This window comes from Trachemys scripta, chromosome 2 (genome assembly GCF_013100865.1).
Source record: "Trachemys scripta elegans isolate TJP31775 chromosome 2, CAS_Tse_1.0, whole genome shotgun sequence".
In the NCBI taxonomy this organism is placed as follows: Eukaryota; Metazoa; Chordata; order Testudines; family Emydidae; genus Trachemys; species Trachemys scripta.
Genome location: NC_048299.1, coordinates 224,034,010 through 224,056,933, shown reverse-complemented (window position 1 = coordinate 224,056,933; position 22,924 = coordinate 224,034,010). Strand labels below are relative to the sequence as shown.

The following is a 22,924-nucleotide window of genomic DNA, read 5'->3' as shown; positions in this document are numbered from 1 at the left end:
CCTGAACATCTACATCACAATTTTATGCCCTGCAGTGCAAGTCAGCTGACATGAGTGAGCCGTAGGTGTCGAACTGCAGCGTAAACAAACCCTGTATGACCCACTGACCTGGACAAAGGCAAGAACAAGGAAAAACAAACATTTTTCTTGAAGTGGAAAAGTTTGTTGTGGGGGAGGTTTGGGGAGCTGAGGGTGGTCTCTGCTTGTTTGTTTAAATGACTGTTCTTAACCCTGACATTTCCTAAACAAGAATCATAATGTAAAGCTGGGCATCTCTTCTACTCTCTGTGGGTTGCTGAATTAGAAGAACACTGTTTTCCAGCACTCTTAGGCATACTCTGTTATGTTATATGCTTAGTTTCAGGAACACATAAATAAAAGTTTACCTGTACAGGAAAGTTGAAGGAGATGGCAGGGCTGCCATACAAGCTGGTAGGCTACTACACCTGATATTAAAAAAAATGCAACTGGGGAGAGAGAAAGAGGTTGGCACTGACACAGCCTATATTTTCCTAGGAACATTCTGCTGGTCACTTGCAGAGCTATCAAAACCAGCTAGTTGCAATTCAGAGCAGGTTTTGAAAGGGTATTCTGGATCTGGGATTAATAGAATAGTTTGGTGGCAAGAGTAGCCAACAAGAAGGAAATCCTTTCTTAAATGTCTGCTTACAGAAGCCTGGACTAAGAATTCCAAGCAGGGTACTCTTGGAGTTTGCTGTCTTTTTTATTTTCTTTAGTGTATCTTTAAAATGTCTTGGTTTCAACCAGAGCATCTGAAGCTGATTGGGGCAGGGACTGCCTTTTTGATCAGTGTTTGTACAGAGCCTAGCACAATCAGACCAATACCTGACTAGGGCTTGTAGTCCCTGTCACGATTCAAATGTCACTGTCTTTACTGAGTGAATAATACATGCCAATTAATTAATTCCACACATTTTAACTTTCTGACCATGAATTGCCCTTGGGCAAATCACAACTTCCTCAGATTTATTATTCATTTTAGTTTGGCCCATGACTTCTTTGTCAGCAGTTCATTGTGAGTATCGAGTATTGGAAACTGAGTTGGATAGCTTTGGCTGGACACACAGACTACAGAGTGTTGACTGGGTGAGCATAACTGTTAATCAGGTTTCTAGTGAGAATGCACAGCCTTACCATTCAAAACTTGCTTGCTTGCTACAGATTCTCCAATACTTGCTTAAAATCCCCTGGTTTTGCCAGTATTCCCACTAGTAAACTTATTCAGAGAGTGAGCACAAGGGAGGCCTAAATAAACTGCCCCTAATTCACCATTACCTCAGAACTGCAGTAGGACATAGTTATAAGTGTTCGCACTAGGGAGATGGCTTCAGTTCCCTGATCCTTGGCCATCCAGCCCCACTAGAGCAGAAGGGGACCCACTCTAACTTCTGCCAATGGTATAAGCTCCTTGGACAATATGCCAGTGAAGGATTAAGTGGGGGGGGGGGTTCTGCTCCATCACATCCCTGCCTTGTGCACACCTACTGCCTAGAACACACCTGACCTGTTTGTTCTCTCCCTCCCCTATGCCAAAGGTGCAGAGAGAGGTGGCTGGTGGTGGTGGAGTTGCCTCCTTTAGCTTTCCATCCCAGCTGAGTTCCTATACCAGGGGAACTTTCCACTGGATATTTCCAGCACTTTTAAATCCACTCTGCACCACTAAGTGACCTTAGTAGACTAGGGAATCCAGCATGTTGAAAGCAAATTCTTTAACAATTCAAATGAAAACTCACAATTTTTTTGCAGTATGTATCTTGCTTATTGACAGCCATTTTGTCATCCTTCCAGTATTCCTCTGCATCACATATCTCAGTTGATTGTCCACTGTCATCTGCTCTCCATTGCCCAGGATAAATGGTTTTAATCCAGTTGACTGATTGGAACAAATGTCACATTCCAAAGTGTTTTCCAGACAATTGAAGTTTACTTTGATTCTCAGACCTACTTTCATCAGCTATTTATCTGCTATGGGACCCTTTTGGTCAATATCATTAATGAAGAACTACTTCATTTGAACCTTTAAGGCCAGTTGCTGCTCTCCTCTAATGACTTTCTAGCCATTTCTTTGCCAGATATTCTGGGCTGCATCTGTAAACTGAGCACTGCAGCTGCTGTTCTATGGTAATTCTGGTGTAACAGATGGAGTTACCCTGATTCTCCAACAGCTTTTACAAAAATATACAAGCGCACACAGGCCCTCCCTGGGGTAACAGAAGGGGCCGAAGTAACAGACCTAGCAGCCACACCCCCATTCCCTTCTATTTGTCTTGCCTCTACAGCAGCTGCTCACATTGTAATCCCTGAACTGATCCTGGCTCTGCTGCTGAGGGAATTTAGACAGTACCTTGTAGGGGGAAGGATCAGTTGGTACCTTGCAGTTCCTAAGGCAAATGCTGAATGAATTTTCAGAGGATAAATGCCTGCTTGAAAAGCCACTCAGTATAAATGCTGCTTTGCCTTCTTTGCCCAAGGAGACATTCACGCCAGAGTGGATGCAGCTCCCTAGCAGAGTTCCAGACAAAGTAAGCATCTTGTACATGTGTAGCTAGATGCTGTAGACATCAAACCTGATTCTGATCTAACTTACACACGGGTAAATCAGAAATCCACACAATGTTTCAAATTCAGAGGGGACATGATGGTGTTGGAATAAATTAAATCGTGATAAATCAGAATGAATGAGTGCAAGGGAGCATAAGTGAATGTAACTTAAATAGTGAGGGGGTAGAAGGGAAGGATTGCTGCAGGAAAAGCAACAAACAGGAAGGTGTAAGATAAAGAAGGAAAGACTTAGTCCACAAAGTACATACATTGCATTCGTACAACACAGCAACTAGAAATACCTGTTTCAGGTGAAAGTATTCAGATGGCTCCCAAATGCTGAGGGGGCCTGGTTCCACTCTGTTATGTCAATGGCAAAACTCTTACTAGCTTCAGTGGTTTGATATTCCATGTTTTGGTGCTGTGCAGAGGTAACTCTGAAATAAGAATCAAGTCTGAATTGTAAAGCTTAGTAAGAAACTTTTTTTTTTCTTTCAAGACCCTATATGGTACCTGTTTCAAATCTTTCATATACATTTAGGTTTGTGATACTTATACATGCCTGTAAAAATAGATATTTATTTAGGATACAATTGAGTTAAATTTTTATTCAGTAACTCTCAGAAGAAATATCTTTATTACAGGGTTAAACCTTGTGTAAAATTATACCAGTTGCAATAAAGCAGCAAGATCATTAACATGTTACAATTTCCCAGAGATTTGTGCAACTTGAACCTGCAAGCTATGTATTGTTAGTATTCTATTACAATTGGTACTGTGGTCACTGCAACTGGTTGAGTCACTAACTATGTAACACTTCTCTTTACCAGCCTCACTGAAAAGCAAACAAAGTAGAGAGTCTATTGAGCAGTTATTGTCTAATATATTAAAGAACGCTTTAATTACTTTTTACCTCTTCCTGGTTGCCATGCAAGTCCTTACAGAAGCCCTAGAGACTCTCTCACATACCTCTTATCCTTTAATTGGCCCATTATCAGTGCAACTAAGGACAGCAGGACAGAACTGCATTCAGAACCTATTGAATTCATAGGCCTCCTATGTGCTCACTCTCTAAATACGCTGGCCCTGATTCACCACTAACTCCAAACTCCACTTCTACATAGTAGAGAGTGGGGGCAGTAAGAAGATGGTTTTGGCTCCCTCATTTTTGGCCACCCAGATATAATAGAAGTTAGAAAGCCTTACCTGACAGAAGGAGTTGATGTTCATCAGTCTACTGTCCTGATCCTACAAACACATTTGCAGGTGAATAATGTCACATACAAGTAGTTCCACTGACTTCAGTGGGACAACTCATATGCTGAGAGGAAACTCAGCTGTGAAAGTGTTGGCAGGATCGAGGCCTAAATCATTTCTTCTGTCCTCTACTGCAGCTTGGCCTTCCATTGTTTTATTATATTATTATTATTATTATTTTCAATCAGAGTATTAGCACATAGGTTGGTGTCCATCGTTTAGTGTTTTTCATCTGTGCAAGAAGGGAGAAATCAGATTGCTACCTACTGACATCCAGTCTCCCAGCATTGAACATGTATAATACTCCACCGTTTGCTAAGGTGTTAATGCAAATCCAAAATATCCTCCTGTTAGTCAGTGTATCTCTTGGGAGTTAAGTAATCAAAACATTTGGTGATTAAAATTCCACTGGAAGTGACTTGACTATATTAGTGACTGTGGAAATGGTCTATTTGAAAGTGTATTAAACAAATTTAGTGTTGGTTAGAGTATGTGTAGGGGCATGAGCATGCACTCTGATAGAGCACATAAATAAAGCAAGAAGAAAGGAATTCTATTGTTTTTGTTACTGGCAATAAATTACATAATATCAGAGGCTTAAAAGTGCCAGTAAAAGCTCTTCACTAGCCCATTTTAACAGCTGTCATCACAACAATAGTTGTATTATGAACCTGACATTCCTCAGAGGCATGGGAAACCAGATCCTATAATGATCTTATGGACAAGGAAAGGTTTGGTACTTGCAGTGCCACACCTAATTCAATACATTTAAAAAGTTAAACTATTAGTTAAAAAACCAGTATAGCAAACCATTACCTTTATATACTACAGAATGTATAAATAAACACAACTTAGTCTGGATATTAAGAGTAAATTATAATATTATTGTGCTGGAAGGTGTTAATTGTGCCCAACAAATGGCTCTTTGATCTAAAAACAAATCAGAGACCTAGTTAAAGCCAATTGGTGTGTTAAGCATCTTTCTTTCAGGTTAATTGGAAGGAGCAATTCAATGCCCCTTCATGTAGTGTTAACTGGAAACAAAAGGAGATTGCTGTCCAGGCCATGGATCACATGGCAAAGCCAGAGCAGGGCTAAACCAGGTGGTCTGAGGGATTTCCCTGGGATTGTGCCAAATGCAGAAGCCAAGGGGTGTGTGTGTGTTTGTATTAGAGGCAAAAAGCCAGCAGGGAGGGACGTGGTCATCAACATGACCCTGAGAGGGAGCGGAGAGACAGAACTCCTTGGGCATAGAACTGACTGGAGGGGCAGACTTGAAAATAGTGAGCAAGGAAACAGCTTGCTGTTGTTTCTACCTACTGTATTCAGCAGAAAAGGACTTTGTGTATATTCTTTGTAAATAAACAGAATTGCACCAAAGAATATACCTGACTCATCTTTGATTTCTCCTCCTAGAAGAAACAATCCCACAAGGCCCCAAATATTGGCTAACCACATGGGACAAAAAAGGCAACAGTGCTAAAGTGCGCAGAAATAAAATATACCATGTTTCTTTTATATTTAGAAAATAAAATTACAGATTAATTTGGAGGTGCAGACACTTGTACTTAGGTATATGTTATCTTTCTTTGATTTTGTAACCTTTCTATATACATTTTTTTTGGCAACGTAGTACTCTTCCTATCTAGCACAGCACCATCTAGATATTGTCATTCAGCGCTGAGTTAGGACTGTGTCCTGACCATACACTAAAACCATAGATAACCCTTGAGTATGAACACAATCTTACCTATTTTACAGCACCATGCTAACCTATTCTGCATTGAAATTTGTGTTGTACCTCTGACATATTTCTAAATGTCATTGCAGAATTTTAGCATACATTTTACAAATACCACATTAATACATTTTTGAACACTTACAATTTTTTCACAGTTTCCTTTCATGCATTGCCCTATTGAAAAATAAAAATGAAAACAAAAGTTGCTGACCATAGGGAAGCTGATACAGAGGGAATGTGCAAGAGTTTGAGGGATTTTAACAAGAAATTTACTATATAATGTATAAAAATCTGATACAGAAAAGTGGTGGATATTTAAACATCTCTTGGATTATGATGCCAGGTAGCTCAGACCAAGAAGAGGTCAAAAATAAAATTGTTAAACTGAAAGTGAAACATTTTTGTTTCAAAAATAAAAGTTTGAATCATTCTCTAACTACTGTAAGTAGTGTTTGACCAGTGCACTAAGCAGTAGTACTCCAGCGATGCTAAATAAACAACAACATGCCATATTAGATACATAGAAGAAAATTACAACCATGCTATCTCCTGGATTTCCCCACCTACATTGAATAAATATGAATTACAGGTTGGTTCCTGCACTACAGGTGGACCTGTGGCAGCCCAGCAGCATCTTCCACATCTCAGAGGGTACAGTCACAGATGTACATGTTCCAGGGAACAGTTCACAAATTCTGCTACCCTACCTGCAACAAGCAAACATCAAATACACGTAAGCTTCCATTTCACTTCCTGCGAGTTATCCTGGTGGAATGTGGGATCTGACCTCTAATGAAGGTTTATGTCTATAATACCAAGCGTGTTTCAAAAATACTGTTACAGCACAGCATATTTTCAATTTGTCTGACAGGTAGCTAGATATTCACAACAAGACAGTCATTTTATGGAATAACAGAGTCTCCCACAGGCAAACAGTTTAATTAAATGGCCTCCTTTAGAGTGCAGACTAGTGTCTCTGAAATGCATATAAAATTGTATCTGTTGTGAGAAATATGGTAATTACTGCTCCTATTCTATAGTCTGTTTTGCTTGTACATACACTTAACAGGGGTTGGGTTTGCTTAAAAGTATACAATAAATGAGAGAGCTCACATGCTTCATTAATTATATAAAGGAATACACTGATTTGTTTTATAACTCTCTGTTCTGGTCACAAAATATAGGTCATGTAGAACAAAGACTGAATAAGGATCACATCCCACAAAAATGATTATACTCTTCATGTAGAGAGAAAGGGTGATCTTGTGGTTAAGGCCTTGATTCAGCCAGGCACCTAAGTTATATATATGTAACTTTAAGCACATGAGTAGCCCTCCTGAAGCCCATAGACTACTCACATTCTTAAGCATGTGCTTAAGTAATTTGTTGAATCAGGTCCTATATGGGGTTAATTGTATTTATCTCAGTGTGGATAAAATATTAATGTTTGTAAAGTTCACAAAGTGGTATGCTTTGATGGGAAATAACTGTCAGTATGATTATTTCTTATAGATTACAATGATCTCAAATTACTAAATTTGTAGTCCTCAAAATAAAAGCAAATATAAAACAATTAAGTATGCAGGTCTAGTAGCCTGAGATCAGAGCTGTTTTGCTATGGGCCCTACATTATGGCAGTTTTGCTTGCATTTAAAAATGAGATGATTATGTGATTTTTATAAATTATGTTTAACTTTTATGTTACATTTTTGTACAGGAATTGACATGTCCAGTTTCTTGCATTCATATGCCTGTTCCTTGTCTCAGCAAAAGTCTATAAAAAAGATCCACAAGTGTTGTCATGGTTATCAAAAAACTACTTTAAAAAACATTATTAATGTTGCAAATCAAGCACTCAAAAGTTAGGAAATGCCGAATTCCTTCCTTCTGCATATGCATTATGATAGAGTTTTTAATTACATAGAAATATAGGTCTGGAAAAGACCTCAAAAGATTTTCTAGGCCAGCCTCCTATCCTGAGGCAGGACCAAGTAGACCTAGACCATGCCTGACAGGTGTTTGTCCAACCTGTTCTTTAAAACCTCCTATGACTTGAATGCCACAATATCCCTTGGGAGCCTTTTCCAGTGCTTACCTATTCTTATAGTTAGAAAGATTTTCCTAATATCTAACCTAAATCTCCCTTGCTGCAAATTAACCCACTACTTCTTGTCCTATCTTCAGTGGACATGGAGGACAATTGATCACTGTAAAGAGCCCTTAACATATTGGAAGACTCTCAGGTGCCCCCTCAGTCTTCTTTTCTCCAAATTAAACATACCCAGTTCTTTTACCCTTTCCCTGTAGGTCAGGTTTTCTAAATCTTTTATCATTTTTGTTGCTCTGCATTCTGGACTCCCTCCAGTTCACTCACACGTTTCTCAAAATGTGGCACCCAGAACTGGACACAGTATTCCATCAGTGCCAAGTAGAGTGGGACAATTACCTCCCATGTCTTACATATTTGATGTACCTTTGATACACCCAGAACTATATTAGCCTTTTTTGCAACTGCATCACATTGTTGGCTCATATTCAATTTGTGATCCACTATAACCTCCAGATCCTTTTCAGCAGTATTACCGCCGCGCCAGTTTTTCCCAATTTTTTAGTGATTACATAATATTTTTCCACAGGACCCCTGCCTCATTCAGTGTAGAGGCTGGATAGTGCTCACTTAATGAGCAGCTATTCAATATTTTGTTCCCCTTGTTATTTTCCTTCCCAATTCTCAATCCCAATCTCCTTGTGCAACTAGTCCTAGCCTCCCCCATCCCCCACAGGCCCCCATTCCTAGTGTCCTCACCCCATCAGTCCCAGTCTATCTACATCCACCAGCCCTCAGTCCCAGTCTCCTTGCCCAACCAGTCCCAGTCTACCCCCAGCCCTCAGTTCCAATCTCCTTCCCCAACCAGTCTTTGGACCATTCAGCAGCAAAGCTCTATGAAATCTCTACTTAGCATGTGTGAAATGATACTTTTTCAAAAGGTTTATAACTTGACCTAAATTGGGCAGATTTTCATGGAAACCTCAAAAAGCATATCCCTGATACACAGGTCACCCAAATGCCAGATTTCAAGTCTCTGCTCCAAAGAAGGCAGGCAGGCCAGATTTTTTTTAACATAGAATAAAAACATGGTATAACAATGTATTTGACACTAGTTTCAGAGTAGCAGCCGTGTTAGTCTGTATCCGCAAAAGGAACAGGAGTACTTGTGGCACCTTAGAGACTAAGTCTTAACTTAGTCTCTAAGGTGCCACAAGTACTCCTGTTCTTTTGACACTAGTCTGATTCTAAGCCATGGTCTATACTGGGGGCGGGGGGGGAGATCGAGCTAAGTTACGCAACTTCAACTACATGAATAACGTAGCTGAAGTCGACGTACTTAGATCGACTTACCGTGATGTCTTCACCATGATGAGTTGACTGCTGCCGCTCTCCTGTCGACTCTGCCTGCCCCTCTTGCGGCGCTGGAGCGCTCAGGGGTCGATTTATCACACCTAGACCAGACGCGATAAATCAATCCCTGCTGGATTGATCGCTGTCCACTGATCCAGCGGGTAGTGTAGACATACCCTAAGAAGCAGCTTAGCTGCTGGCTAAAACTTTCTAAAAATATTCAGCCTGAGGCAGATACCTGGCATGTAAAATTTCAACCAGAACAGTTAAAATTTGTCAAAAATATAAGCAAGTGAAAACAAAGTCTCATAATGGGACATGTCAGGCGACTTTAATAGGAGGTGAGCAAGAGTGCTGATTGATCTCTTGGCTGTCGATAAACCCTCAATGTTTAGTAGTAAGACTCAGATTGCTCATTCTTAGGATAACCGGAGGTGGCAATACCAGGATTTTTCAAGGATGAGCTTGCAGAATTCGGCTTGCTAGGAGGATCATTAGCTTTCCTGAACTGTGCCGGATACTGACAGGTGGCATGACAAGAACGCAGATCCATTGCCGCCCAGTGGTTCAGTTCTTAACTGATTCTTGCAAGTGGGATCTCATAGAAGGCACCTGTATCTATAACACTGCAGGCACTGGTTAGGACCAGGCGGAAGAAGAGACAGGAAGTAGTAGTGGTGGGAGGAGGAAGAAGGAGTGGAAGAGATGAAGAAGGTTCTCTGGAGCAAGCTGCATGAACCCCTTACAGAGCAGGAGTTGGGAGCTTCTGTGGGGAAGAGCTGGTGCAGAGAAAGAACTGGAGAGCGTTGGTGGGACAGGGCTGGCTGGAGCTAGGGAATCTTAGTGACTGAAAGGCTCATGTAGCAGCCCCTAGTTAAAAGGGAAGATCCGACTCAGCTAGGACCAGGCTGAACATAGAAGAGAGTGATTCTGAAGAAGCTCAGCAGGGATAGGATTCCTGGGCAAAGGAGGCCTGGGGTATGGAACACTATGGGAAGCCCACTCGCAGGAGCTATTTGGGGATCTGTGAACTGTTTCACATTTAGAGTCCTGTGAATGGATGCACTTATATTAATAAATGATGCTTGGAAACAGGGCTTTTATTAGACTCCGAGAGAGATCTCATTCCTTTCCTGGGCAGTGATATAGCCTTTAGTCTGTGGCGGAAAGGATGGGCACCTTGAGTGACTACAGGGACTGAAGAAGGAGAAATTGAGGCAGGACTTGCCTGTATTGCAGAGGTTAGCTGCTTGATGGTGCCGTGGTGTTGTGGGCCCTGTGACAGAGACTCTTCAGTAAAAGTTGATCTGGTGCATAGCCTGTTTTCATGGCCATCTTATTGCTAGCTAAATAAGAGTTTGGTAAACTCAAGGGTCAGATAAAACTATGTATTATAGATGGGGCTGGTAATACTGCCTATTTATTTGCACATTTGCTGAGCCAAACAATAGTGTTCTTAGTGGCCAAGTGGAGCTTTCAGAACCCCAGTTGAATTTGGCAAACGGGCACTCCTCAACAATGTTTATCATTGTTTGATCTGCGCAGCAGCTGCAGCTTGGGTTGTCTTGAAGACCCCAACAGTGCTGGCTGACTGCACAGAAGCCTTGCCCAGTTCAGAATCAGTTAAGAACTGAACCACTGGGCGGCAATGAATCTGCGTTCTTGTCGTGCCACCTGTCAGTATCTATGTTTACTTATTGCAGCCCAGGGCTCTAACTTCAATTGCAATCGTATGTCAGGGACTGAATAGTCAACCTATACACGGCAGGTACAAGAGCCTGTCACAGGGAAACTGGATCTGTTTCTTCTGAAAGGGACCATGTTGGAAAGACTTCTTTCCATGAGTTAGTGACCTTTCTATGCTATTCTTTGGTCTTGGCAGAAAAATAGAAAAGCTTTTTTCTGCATTTCTCTTTCAATACCAGCCCCCTCTTGCTGTCTATGTCTAAGTGTGCGACCGTATATTTAGGTTACATTATGCAATTTTTGTTTCTTATTTTTTGCTAGACACTTTTAAAATGACTGACTTCAAGATGAATATTTCTTAGAAGAACTGTAGTATAACTATACATGATAAACCAAGGAAAAGATTTACACATTCATTTTTGCTTTAGATGGAATATTTCCAGTGCCCAAGTCTATTGTTGTTTTGTGTCTGACACCCCCCCCTCCCCCGTATCTATATGTATGGTTCAGCACTTCTACATGGAGAGAAAACATAGGCATGCATATTTTGCAGTATAAAAGTAAGCTACAAGTGCTGCCCTACAAGCATAACTTGAACACTTAAATTAGGCTAAGTTGTTTACATCATTCTGTTTCATTCACTTAAAAACAAGCTGCCTCCGTTTTTGAAAGCACTGTTGTGTTTCAAAGCAATTGGACTACTTATTTGGCAGTATGTATTGTAATAAGCCTGCAAACTTTTATTGTTAAAATAAAAAAGGATGATGTAACATCAGCACTATTTTACTGTGGCTGTATTTCTCTTTAAATCTGATATTTATTTTGCACTGCACTCTATTTTATTCATGCTGTTTAATAATGCTGCTTTCTTTTTAATCTAGGATCATCATATCGGATCTACAGAAAGTGATAGAAAAACAAAGTGGTTTGCGATCATGTAGGAATCGTAGATCAGTACTAGGATACAACTATGAAGTGTACCACTCACTGGAAGAAGTATGTTGAAAATGAAGATGGTGTTTGTTATCTAAACCAGTGGTCTCCAAACTTTTTTGATCACGCCCCCCTATCAGTAAAAAATTTTTGAGCATTCCCCCCCTGCCGCGCCAAAGCAAAAAAAAAAAAAAAAAGCCACTCGGACTCTCGCCTGATGAAGCAAAAAAATAAAATGCTCCTCCTGCGCGCACCCGACTTTGGAGACCACTGATCTAAACTCCCATTCACTTCAGCGAGGCTAAGATTTCACCCTATCTAGTTAGAAGTGTGTTCTGATCCTGATGAGTAGAGATGCTAGTAAAAGTTACACATACATATTCATTTTCAGCAAGTTTTCTAAATGTTTTATATAAAATAAAAATATAGACCCTTTAAAGTTTGTTTTTAAATCCATTATTATTTATAATATTTTCTTTCAAGGTTTGGCATCTCAAAAAAGATATATTGGAATTGGAAAAGGTACAGAGAAGGGTAACGAAAATGACCAGAAGTATGGAACAGCTTCCATACAAGGAGAGAGTAAAAAGACTGGGACTGTTCAGGTTAGAAAAGAGACGACTAAAGGGGGATATAATGGAGGTCTATAAAATTATGAATGGTGTGGAGAAAGTGAATAAGGAAGTGTTGTTTACCCCTTCACATAACACAAGAGCTGGGGAAACCTGATGAAATTAATAGGCAGCAGGTTTAAAACAAGCAAAAGTAAGTACTACTTCACACAATGCAGAGTCAACCTGTGAAACTTGTGGCCAGGGGATCTAGTGAAGGCCCAAAGTATAACTGGGCTCAAAAAATAATTAGGCAAATTCACGGAGTATAGGTCCATGAATGGCTTATTAGCCAAGATGGTCAGGGACGCAAGTCCATGTTCTGGGTATCGCTCAACCTCTGACTGCCAGAAGCTGAGACTGGATGGATCACTCAATAATTGCCCTGTTCTATTTATTCCCTTTGAAGCATCTGGTGCTGGCCACTGTTGGATACTGAGCTAGATGAACCAATAGTTTGACCCAGTATGACTATTCTTACGTTCTTATGTTCCTTTTCCTTTCTAAATAGTTACCTTAGAAACTTCTTTGTTTTAAACCAGTCACTGTTAACATGACTTTGGTTTAAATTCTTTTGACTTCAGAGTCTGGGGGCGTGGTTACCTTATTCACATTAGAAGTCTCACTGAAGTCCACAGGTCTACTTGTGATTAAAATTTTCTCACATGCTTAAGTGTCTGCAGGATGGGGCCCAAAGAGATAAAAGTATTCAGATAGTGGTTCCTCTACTAAGGGCCCAAGCCTGCAAGCTTTCCATGTGAAGAACTCCCATGGATTTCAGTGGACCAATAGAGAAATAAAAATAGACACTGGTTGTATTAATTAAATTATTATTAGGAGCCAAATTCACTCTTATTCAGATGAATTATATCTTGATATCAGTAAGGTTTGTGACACAGTCCCACATGACATTCTCATAAGCAATGTGCAGAAATGTGCAGCCAACTTATAGTAATTTCACCTAGACCACAATTGGTTGAAAGACTATACTCAAAAGTAGTTATCAATGGTTTGCTGTCAAACTGGAAGGGGGTATCTAATAGGTCCTACAGGAGTCAGTCCTGGGTCCAGTACTAATCAATATTTCATTAATGACTTTGATAATAGAGTGGAGAGTATGCTTATAACATTTATGGATGACATCAAGATCTGGGAGGGGTTTGACAGCACTTTGGAAGTCACAATTAGAATTCAAATGACCTTGACAAATTAGAGAATTAGTCTGAAATCAACAAGATAAGATTCAGTAAAGACAAGTGCAAAATATTTCACTTAGGAAGGAAAAATTAAATGCACAACTGCAAAATGGGTAATAACTGACTAGGCAATAGTACTGTTGAATGGGATCTGCGGGTTATAATGGATCACAAATTCAATATGAGTCACAATGTGATACAGTTGCAAAAATAGCTAATATCATTTTGGAGTGTATTAACAGGAGTGTCATATGTAAGACACAGGACGTAATTGTCCCACACTATTCAGCACTGGTGAGGACTCAGCTAGAATATGTGTCCACTTCCGGGTGCCACGTTTTTAGAAAAGATGTGGACAAATTGGAAAGAATCTAGAAAACAACAAAAATGATAAAAAGAAATTAGAAACCTGACCTATCAGGAAAGGTTTACAAAACTGGGCATGTTTAGTCAGGAGAAAAGAAGACTGTGTGGGGAACTGATAAGAGGACAGTGGTCAATTGTTCTGTACGTCCACTGAAGGTAGGACAAGAAGTAATGGGCTTAATCTGCAGCAAGGAAGATTTAGGTTAGATATTAGGAAAAACTTTCTAATTATAAAGGGTAGTTAAGGTCTGGAATCATTGTCCACGGGAGATTGTGGAATCCCCATCACCGGATGTTTTTAAGAACAGGTTGGACAAACACCTGTCAGGGATGCTCTAGGTTTACTTGGTCCTGCCTCAATGCAGACGGCTGGACTAGATGACCTCACTAGGTACCTTCTAGCACTACATTTCTATGATTCTGTGATTCTATGAATCTCTCACTGAAGTCAAAGGGAATGTTCTCTGAGTAATAACTTAAGAATACACTCTAAGGTTTTAAAATGTCTGCGTATTTTCTTGTTAAAATTGTTTTTTTTAAACTATGACATGGCCTGTTGCTTCTCCTCCTCTGAAGCTATACGTACAGAGCCTCTTCAGCATCTGGCCCTGAGACATTGAGTAGGGAGAGGAAGAAGGAAAAATCAATCCTCCCATTTGACAATGTGCATGCAAGTACAGAACCTACTGCTGTCAGCACAGAGGGTGTTAGATAGAGCTCTGTGAAATCCACCTATGTCAGTTTGCACTAGAAACAAAACCACTGAGTTCAGTTTGTGAGGATCTGCAACTCCTGAGGTTTAGTTGCAGTATCCTATCTACTCACTGCAAAAAATGAAACTGTTGACACTAGTGTCTTCTACCACTCCCCTCCCTTCTCCCAACAAGCCCATTTTCCATCTTTACCTGGTGCCATCTTCCAGAGGGGAGATTTCTTTCTCCATTCAGCTTCTAATGTCTTTAGGGAATGTCAGTTGGCCTCACAGGGGGAAGCTAACTAGATTGCTTCCTCCATACCACTTTTTGGTGGGAGCGGTCTTCAAGGTAGACATACTCCCTCCCAAATTCTTGGTGATTTCTAAGGGGGAGGCTAGTTGTCACTTTGTTGTAGTAAGGTGTCATCAAGGAGGAATTAGAGGGAGGGAAGACTGGACCTGAAGTTACTGAAGAAGCAAGGGGGGACAAAAAGGTCTGGAGCATTTATTAGAGCACAGAGATAACCCAAATGAAAGACCAAATAAAAAAAACACACTGTGGGTCATAGTAGTAAAAGTAGAATTAAAATAGCACCTATGAACCCTATTAAAGGCTCCGGGCCCCAGTGTGCTAGGCACTGTGCAGACATGGAACAAAGAAGACTGTTCCACTCCCTTCCCCACATTGCTCACAATCTAAGTGACAGACAGGACACAACTGGAAAACAAAACATATTCTTGACAGGTCTCACTAGCCTTTTTTTCTCCCTTCTCTTTAATATCTCTTTCCCAGAAGTGTTAATGACTTAGACAGCAATTTTATGTCTGTATTTTCAGATTCAAAGTTGGATGTATCGTCTGAACAAAACCCATTCAGATCTCATTCATATGTTCTCTGTTGGAAAATCATATGAAGGGAGACCTCTGTTTGTACTAAAGGTAAAAATTAAATAGTTAAAGCAGTTATATCTAACACCTGAAACCAAATTCAAATACCTATTCCACACAGCATATTTATATGAGAGGTTCTGAGAACCTACATCTCCTAATGAAATCAGCAGGATTTGCGGGAACTCAGCACCATCCTGGATCAGACCCTTAATAAACAATGTAATAGCCTGTGAGAAAATAGTTCACACATTAGAAAGTTAAGGGTCAAATCCTGCTGTCTTTACCTCTGTATGTATTCTCTTTGCAATCTACTGGATTATTTGTGTGCGTAAGGCAAGCAGGATTTGGCTTTAAGGGAGTTGGAAAGTTCTGTGTTTATAGTTGACTTATAGAATGAGTATCCTCAAGAATGGATGGACCACAAGAAACCCTTGACCTCTTCTGAACATTGTGCCACACAATTCTTGTTGAGCTGTTGATGATGAAATGCTGGGATTCAATGCTCAAAATTAGCCAAAGCCTACAAAGGAAAAAATAGTACTTCTATATGTTTTCCTTGCATCCTTTCCCACTAATTTCTTAAAATTTGGTTTCACATCACATGCTGATTTCAGGAAAATCTTTAAATTATTCCCCAAAATACATTACCCTAGTCCTGCTCAAAGTGGCATATAAGGACTTATTTCTTCAATATAAGAGGAGTTGATAGCTCTGACTTTTCCTGTGACTTTGTCAGTTCTCCAGTTTGTAACCTTGAAATGATCTGCATGGATGATACCTAGAATTCCTATTCCAAAATAACAGATCTGTATCTCTTTTGTAACGGTTTACAAGAAAAGTTCAAAATGTCTATTGTAGCTAATTAACTATGTTCATTTCTACTATTGCTGCTCACTAAATGTCAATAAGCACTAAGACCTGCTGTGGTAACAATGAATATTTACTTTTTTAGTTAGGTAAAAGATCACGGCCTTACAAGAGAGCTGTCTGGATAGACTGTGGCATTCATGCAAGAGAATGGATTGGTCCTGCCTTCTGCCAATGGTTTGTAAAAGAAGTAAGTTTTCAATGCCTTACAGTATTTTTACTTTAGAGCAGTGTTTACCGAACAGTGGGTCATGACCCACAAGTGCATTGCAGGAAGATTGTAGATTGGTTGCGGGCTCAGTGAACAGGGGAGACCAAGGTGCGGGAGGAGCATTAGAGAGTTTGCTCACCCTGCACTCAGCCCACAACATAAAGCTGGGTGCAGTTCCCCACTCTGGGCATTGTGACCTGGCACATGGGGTCACAGCACCACTCAGATTTAGTCTGGCCACCATTCTGTCATAATGGAGGACAGGGCCGGCTCCAGGCACCAGCCCAGTAAGCAGGTGCTTGGGGCAGCCAACAGAGAGGGGTGGCACGCCCGGCTCTTCAGCGGCAATTCAGTGGCGGGTCCCTCACTCCCTCTCAGAGCGAAGAACCAGCCGTCGAATTGCCACCGAAGACTGAAGCGGCAGCGGTAGAGCTGATCGTGAACGTGGCTTTTTTTTTTCCCCCTCTGCTTGTGGCGGCAAAAACTCTGGAGCCGGCCCTGATGGAGGGACAGCCAAGCCAAACCTGAGTGGGGTCGTGACCCCTGCATGGAACCCTAGACAAAACTAGGCACACACAACACAAATATGCCCTACATGTATTGGCAGAGATTTGGAATGAGAACACCCACACTATGGAGACTGATATGTTGGCAATGGTCCAGATTAGTCAATGCCAGGCCCAGCACTAACCTTTGTTAGTAGTGTATTGCAATCTGGCAATATCCTTGTCCTTGAAACTTAGCCTGAAAAAGACAAATTCATCCCATGTGTAATTCAATTGGAGTGAGTGGAGTAACACCAGGGATGAATGTGGTCCAAAATGATGAATTCTGGATTGTCTGAACACACAGTGTCTCATTAATTTCCCTTTTGCCTCACCCCACTCGATGTTTTGTTCCCTTAACCCTTGATTTATCTGGAGTCTAAACATCATATACATACTCACAAATAAACTCCAATTCCCTTAGTCATTCTTCAACAATGAGACAGGGAAATTAAACCAATTAAAATTCAGCATTTCATTTGCCTGCTCCAGTACATCAGTATCCTTTTTCATGTCGCCACTTACTCACTCTGAGCTCAGTTCAGACATATGACAGTTTTGCAAGATTTTTATTTAAGGCCCAGGGTCTTACCTGCCAAACGCTAGTCACTTTAGATCAGCACGATTTATGGAATCAAACAATGCTCAAAATCCTTCATACACAAACTATCCTAAACTACTGCTGGAACTTTGAGTGTAAGTGTCTTCCTATCGCACACATTTTCCTCTTTCCTTGGTTCTCCTCTAAGCCCACATTGTAGCAATACTGTCTCTTACTCAGGAAAGCTGCCTCTGGTTTTCCGACCTATCAGCATTGTGGTAACTCCTGATCCTGCAAGGCACTACACAAAGTCAGACCCCCGCATCCATTCATAGCCCTGTAAACTTCAAGAGTGTATTCACTGCAGTGCTAACTTGAGCTCTTTCAGTTCTTGCCCCTAGCCCCTCCCATCCACACACAATATACTCTAAACCCAAGTTTAATGATACTTTCAACCTACACCAGGTAGCTCAGTGGGGCTGTAGGCTAGCGCCCAAGAGAGGCTTTCAGTCAGGCTGGTCACCCACCCACTTGGCAGTGAGAAAGCAGGTTAAACCACTCAAGCGATGCTACTCCTCCAGTGCCTTCCCATAATTCCCCCATATGCCCAGAAGGACGGACAAGTTCTCCCACAATTCACTGGGAAAGAATTATAGAAAAGTTCAGCTTATTGCAGCGCAAAAAAAACATATGATATGACTCAAGAAGTCCTAGCAATATATGTGAGGAAGCGCAGCACCAGTGAGGACATGGTAACACGCGTATGGCTTTGTGGTGTTGCTACTCATAAGTAGGCGCCAATCACCTGAGTTTACTCTGCAGGGAAGGCATACTTTAATAGGACTCTATGCTAGTATAATAGTTTGCAAGTACAGAGCAGCCTGCAGGATTGGGATCCAAGTCCCAGTCTTGAAACGAGGGAGAAGAGGATGGAGCAAATAAGCAGTGTGAGGCACTCCCTCAAGTGCCTGTCTTTTTAATGTAGTGCTTTAAATTCATTTTGCAGTTAGGAAACTAGGACAAGGTTTCTTTTAAAGTCCACAGCAGGAAGTAAGATACATAATTTTCTGCCTGTTATTTGAGACCGTTGAAGACTAGACTGCTTTGTTTCACTAAATATTTAACATATGCTTTCTGTGCTTAATTAAAATGTGTACAGCTCAGAATTTACTTAAAGTAAATGAATGTATGAATGTGTCTCTCACGCTTTCTCATGCATCATATTTGTTCACATGCTGCATTTCCTCTATCCCCCTTCTTCAGTGCAATGTGTAATCCCAATTTTTAGAAAAGCACAACAGGAAAGGACTCCATTATAGTCACAGTTTCTGGCTAGAGTAAACAAAAACAAAAAAATTATGAACTTGAGATATTTGGATTGGAATGTCATTTTCCCAATAAACGATTAACCATTTTAATGAGAGCTCCAGAAACACTCCAAGTTTCAAGATGCTCTCAGCTCTTTGCAATTCTCTTGTGTTAGCAAGTCCTCTCTGTAAGTGTGTATTGTATGCAGCTCAGAAGCAGGCAGGCCATCCCTTCCGAAGTTCAATCTGAGTTTTGGAAAACGCAGTCCATTAGGAGGCAAGTTTTCTGGACATCCATACACTCTGTCTCAATACTGACCCCAGGCAGGAAGGGCCAGGAGAGCTCTTCCAACTGATGCAAGGATAGTGGGGCTGTGTCCATCTCCCCTTAGAGGGCCAGTCACCCTGTAATAATTTGCTTTTCAGAAAACTGAGAAGTTACTCTTAATTCTTTCAAGAGCTGAGAACACTGGAGGCAGCAAGTTCAGGCCATAGTGAGGGGAGGGCTCCATAGCAACCCATGTGTCCAAACTGAGAAAGACATTGATTGGTACTGAAGGCATCTCAATCAGGCTTTCTCAGCTATGAAAAGTAAGCTTGTGGAATGGAGGGTCTCTAGGACCAGTTAAGGACTTATCTTCACTAGAAAATAACATTGAGCTAGAACACAACCTTGAAGAGTCCTGTTAACTAATGTGATGCTGACTACAACTTTGCTGTCATGGCACACAGGGACAAGTTGTGTTTAACATAATGCAGCTGGTTGTGAGTAAATCCCACTGGAACCATGTTTTACCCATGACCCATTAACATAATATTAAATACAGCTTGTGGCTGCCTAGTGTGACAGCAAAGTTGTAGTCAATATTGTGTTAGTTTAAGGTCATGTTCTAACTCTCTAAATTTCTAGTGAACACAAGTCCTTATTGAAGATAATAAAAGGTGAAAGTCATGAATAAAAAGTCTAACCAGTGTAGATATACCAGAGTCAGAATTTATGCTCCCTTTTCTAAAGCAGAAAAAATGATGACTCCTCAGAGTGTGAGGAAAAGGGGGAGTGGTGTCATGTTCTGATAGAGTGGTGTAATTCTCCACATTATCAAGCTGCTTGCTGTTCTGTAGATAGCAGAAAGACAGATTGTTGTCATCTGCCATTTTTTGCCTTCCCCTCTCCCTTGCATTTTATCTGGAACAAAAACAAATATTAAACTTGTGTTCATGAAAGATGAAGTATTTATTTCTTATCATTTATTTTAGTATTAAAGTGATGTCATAAAACGTTATTGTGAGGTACCCTTTCAGTACGTTTCTGTATGTATCCTTAAATACTGGGTAACGTGGCTGTCACAGTCAATGCATGTTAGGGCTCAGCCCTGTGCCAATTAGGCGCATATCTGCATTGGGCAGATGTCGGAGGAATTCTGCCTAGAGGAGGTAGAATTTCTCCTGGAGCTCTACAGTAGACTGGGAAAGTGTGACTGCTGCTAAGCCTCTTCAGAGGTTGCAGCATAGTCCACTCTGCCCACCTGGTCATGATCCTGCCTCCTCCCAACTTTGGGGTGTCTTGTGCCCTATGGAGCACACCCACAGCATGTGGATTGCAGTTGAACCTGGCTGCATAAGATGGTGGATTTCCTGCCCTTCCTGCCTGCCCTGCTTACACTAGTCAGCCAGACACAATCTGGTCCTTAACAATACTAGAGAATAAGCAACACTGTCCTATGTATTTAAGATGCTAAATATTCAGATATTTATTTATATTAATATGCATTAGAAACCACAGGCAGCTGCAGTTGATCAGAGAATGCCTCTCTTTGTTTGAGTCGGTCTCCTTTGTGCAAAGCTGATCCCACACTACACAGTTTGGGATGTTTTCCTCTAAAAATTTGGTGCAGGCCCACATCTACCTTTTTGACATAAATACTGATCTTTTTTCCATTTGGAAAGGCTGTTCTAAATGTCATGTGTGTGTGTGCACATGCACACACGTTTGTGGCCTTTGTTATACAGAACAGAGTAGATAATCATAAATGATCTCTCTTTTGGCTTTACTCTGAATATTTTTTTCTATTTGAAAATTTGTACTTATAACACAAAACCTCAGCCAAATCTAATGCTCAAAAGTCCCCTGGATGTGTATCCCTGCCTGATCCTGCAAATATGTGCTACTAGCCACTAGTGCAAGTGGATTTCCATGGAGCTAAGTTCTGCATGGTAGCATGGGTTTGCAGGATCGTGTCCTAATTATGAGTGTAATTTTAATGGATAAACTCTTAAGCAAATGATAAAAAAGTTAAATGTAGTACTTCGCTGTCACCACAATGAGGCATGTGATGATTGAGGCATTGATTTATAAGTAGCTGTGGAAAGCATTCCTGTGCTTTTAATGTTTTTTCTCTTTTGGTCCATAATGAGTCCAGTTCTGTTCAACAAGAAAAATGTGTAAAGTATTTTTTCCTTTGCTCTGCAGCAAAAAAGAGATAAAATTATCTGCAGCTTCTTAGTGTAGGGAGATACGTTTTTTATTGTTGTGTGCTTTAAACTTGTCAATTGCTTCTTCATGACAACCCACAATAATCTTGTGAAGGTAAAAATTACTTTCATTCAGATTGCAGCTATTCATGTTTTACCACATGAATGCATTTTGATGAAATAAAAGTATCACTGCAGCTGTATTGTGCCTATAGGAGGAGTTTCCCAGTGATAATCACTATTTGTTATCCATCACTAGGACATTCAAACACCAATACACACAGGGGCTTTTAAACTAGTGAATATGGGCTTGTCTACACTGGCAATTTACAGCGCTGCAACTTTCTCACTCAGGGGTGTGAAAAAACACCCCCCTGAGCGCAGCTAGTTTCAGCACTGTAAAGCACCAGTGTAGACAGTGCTCCCAGCGCTGGTAGCTATGCCTCTTGTGGAGGTGGGTTTTTTAGAGCGCTGGGAGAGCTAGCTGCAGGCACAGCACCTCTATAAATACCTCTTTTAATAAAAAGACAGATTAGTTTTAGAAACATAGGAGAACACCCATCATTGCTCAGCAGAGTCATCTGCACAGCGGAAGAATACACTCCTATATTCCATGAGAGCTAGGATGATCATATGTCCCATTTTGGCTACTTCTGCACACTAGACCTTGGACTACACCTGTCTCAGGCACCTAGGTTAGGGGGTCCTTCTCCTTTCTGGAGTTTTCCCATAGGGTTCCTGCTAAGCCTTCCCCGGAGGACATAATACTTTGTCATTTTTCCAGCTGCTGTTTCTGATCTAGTGCCAGTAGAAGATGCTTCTTGTACAACCCCAAAATGGCAGGGAAGGTTTGTTTGCAAACATTTTTCAGGCACAGTTGAAGCTCCAACTTTTGAAAGTTTGATCCTATGTTTTAAGATCTCTATCTGAGTCATGAAGTGGCACTTTATTACCTAATGTGGAATCATAGATCAAGCACCAGGCTTATGATTTGTAGGGCTCCAAGTAAAAGCAGATCCCTAAGATGTAAGAGGGGAAAGCAGATTAAGTTATGAGTTGTCTCCAGAGATGTAGATAGGCTAATCCATGACTTACCTAATCAGTACAGAATTATGTGGGACCAAACAAGCAGCTGCTTTGCTTGGTGCCTAAGGCCAGACCTGATTATAATTTAAAATGTACAGAAAATAACAAACATCTTAAGTTACTTTCAATAAGGATGCTATGACTGATGTTTGAACACAGAGCGAGGAGCTAAAAGCCTCTATCATTAGAAATAGTGTTATGGTATGATTGCTGAAGAAACAACAACAGAGTCAGGTTTCAGTGCTAAAATAGTAACTGGCTAAGTCGGTGTTAATAATTATTAATCCAAAATCAGAAATAGCAAATCTTGACCTTAACTTAAATGTAAAGACAATGAATTGTGGGACAGGATATGGTTATTAGGCCCAACTAGTATGTATATAATTTAAAAGTTTCTCTGAACCTTGTCTCCTTGCCTTGTCATTTTCCATCAATTCCCTTCCTTTGTAAATTGCATAGATTCATTCATTCATTCAATACTCTTTGATTTGCAGCCTTGGTGACTTCTAGCATTTCTGTGGCACAGTGTGTTTATATATACAATAGATCCTCAGCTGG

At 40.7% G+C, this 22,924-nt stretch overlaps 1 protein-coding gene across 1 annotated transcript in view; it reads left to right on the top strand.

Moving 5' to 3' along the window:
- Positions 1-22,924, top strand: part of CPA6 (carboxypeptidase A6) — a 113,798-nt gene that overhangs the window by 61,279 nt on the left and 29,595 nt on the right. Inside the window, exons 3-6 of the mRNA XM_034759448.1 lie at positions 6,169-6,293; positions 11,528-11,642; positions 15,284-15,385; positions 16,290-16,394. Of these exons, the coding sequence (XP_034615339.1) occupies positions 6,169-6,293; positions 11,528-11,642; positions 15,284-15,385; positions 16,290-16,394 (447 nt within the window). The remainder of the gene's footprint in view (positions 1-6,168; positions 6,294-11,527; positions 11,643-15,283; positions 15,386-16,289; positions 16,395-22,924) is intronic.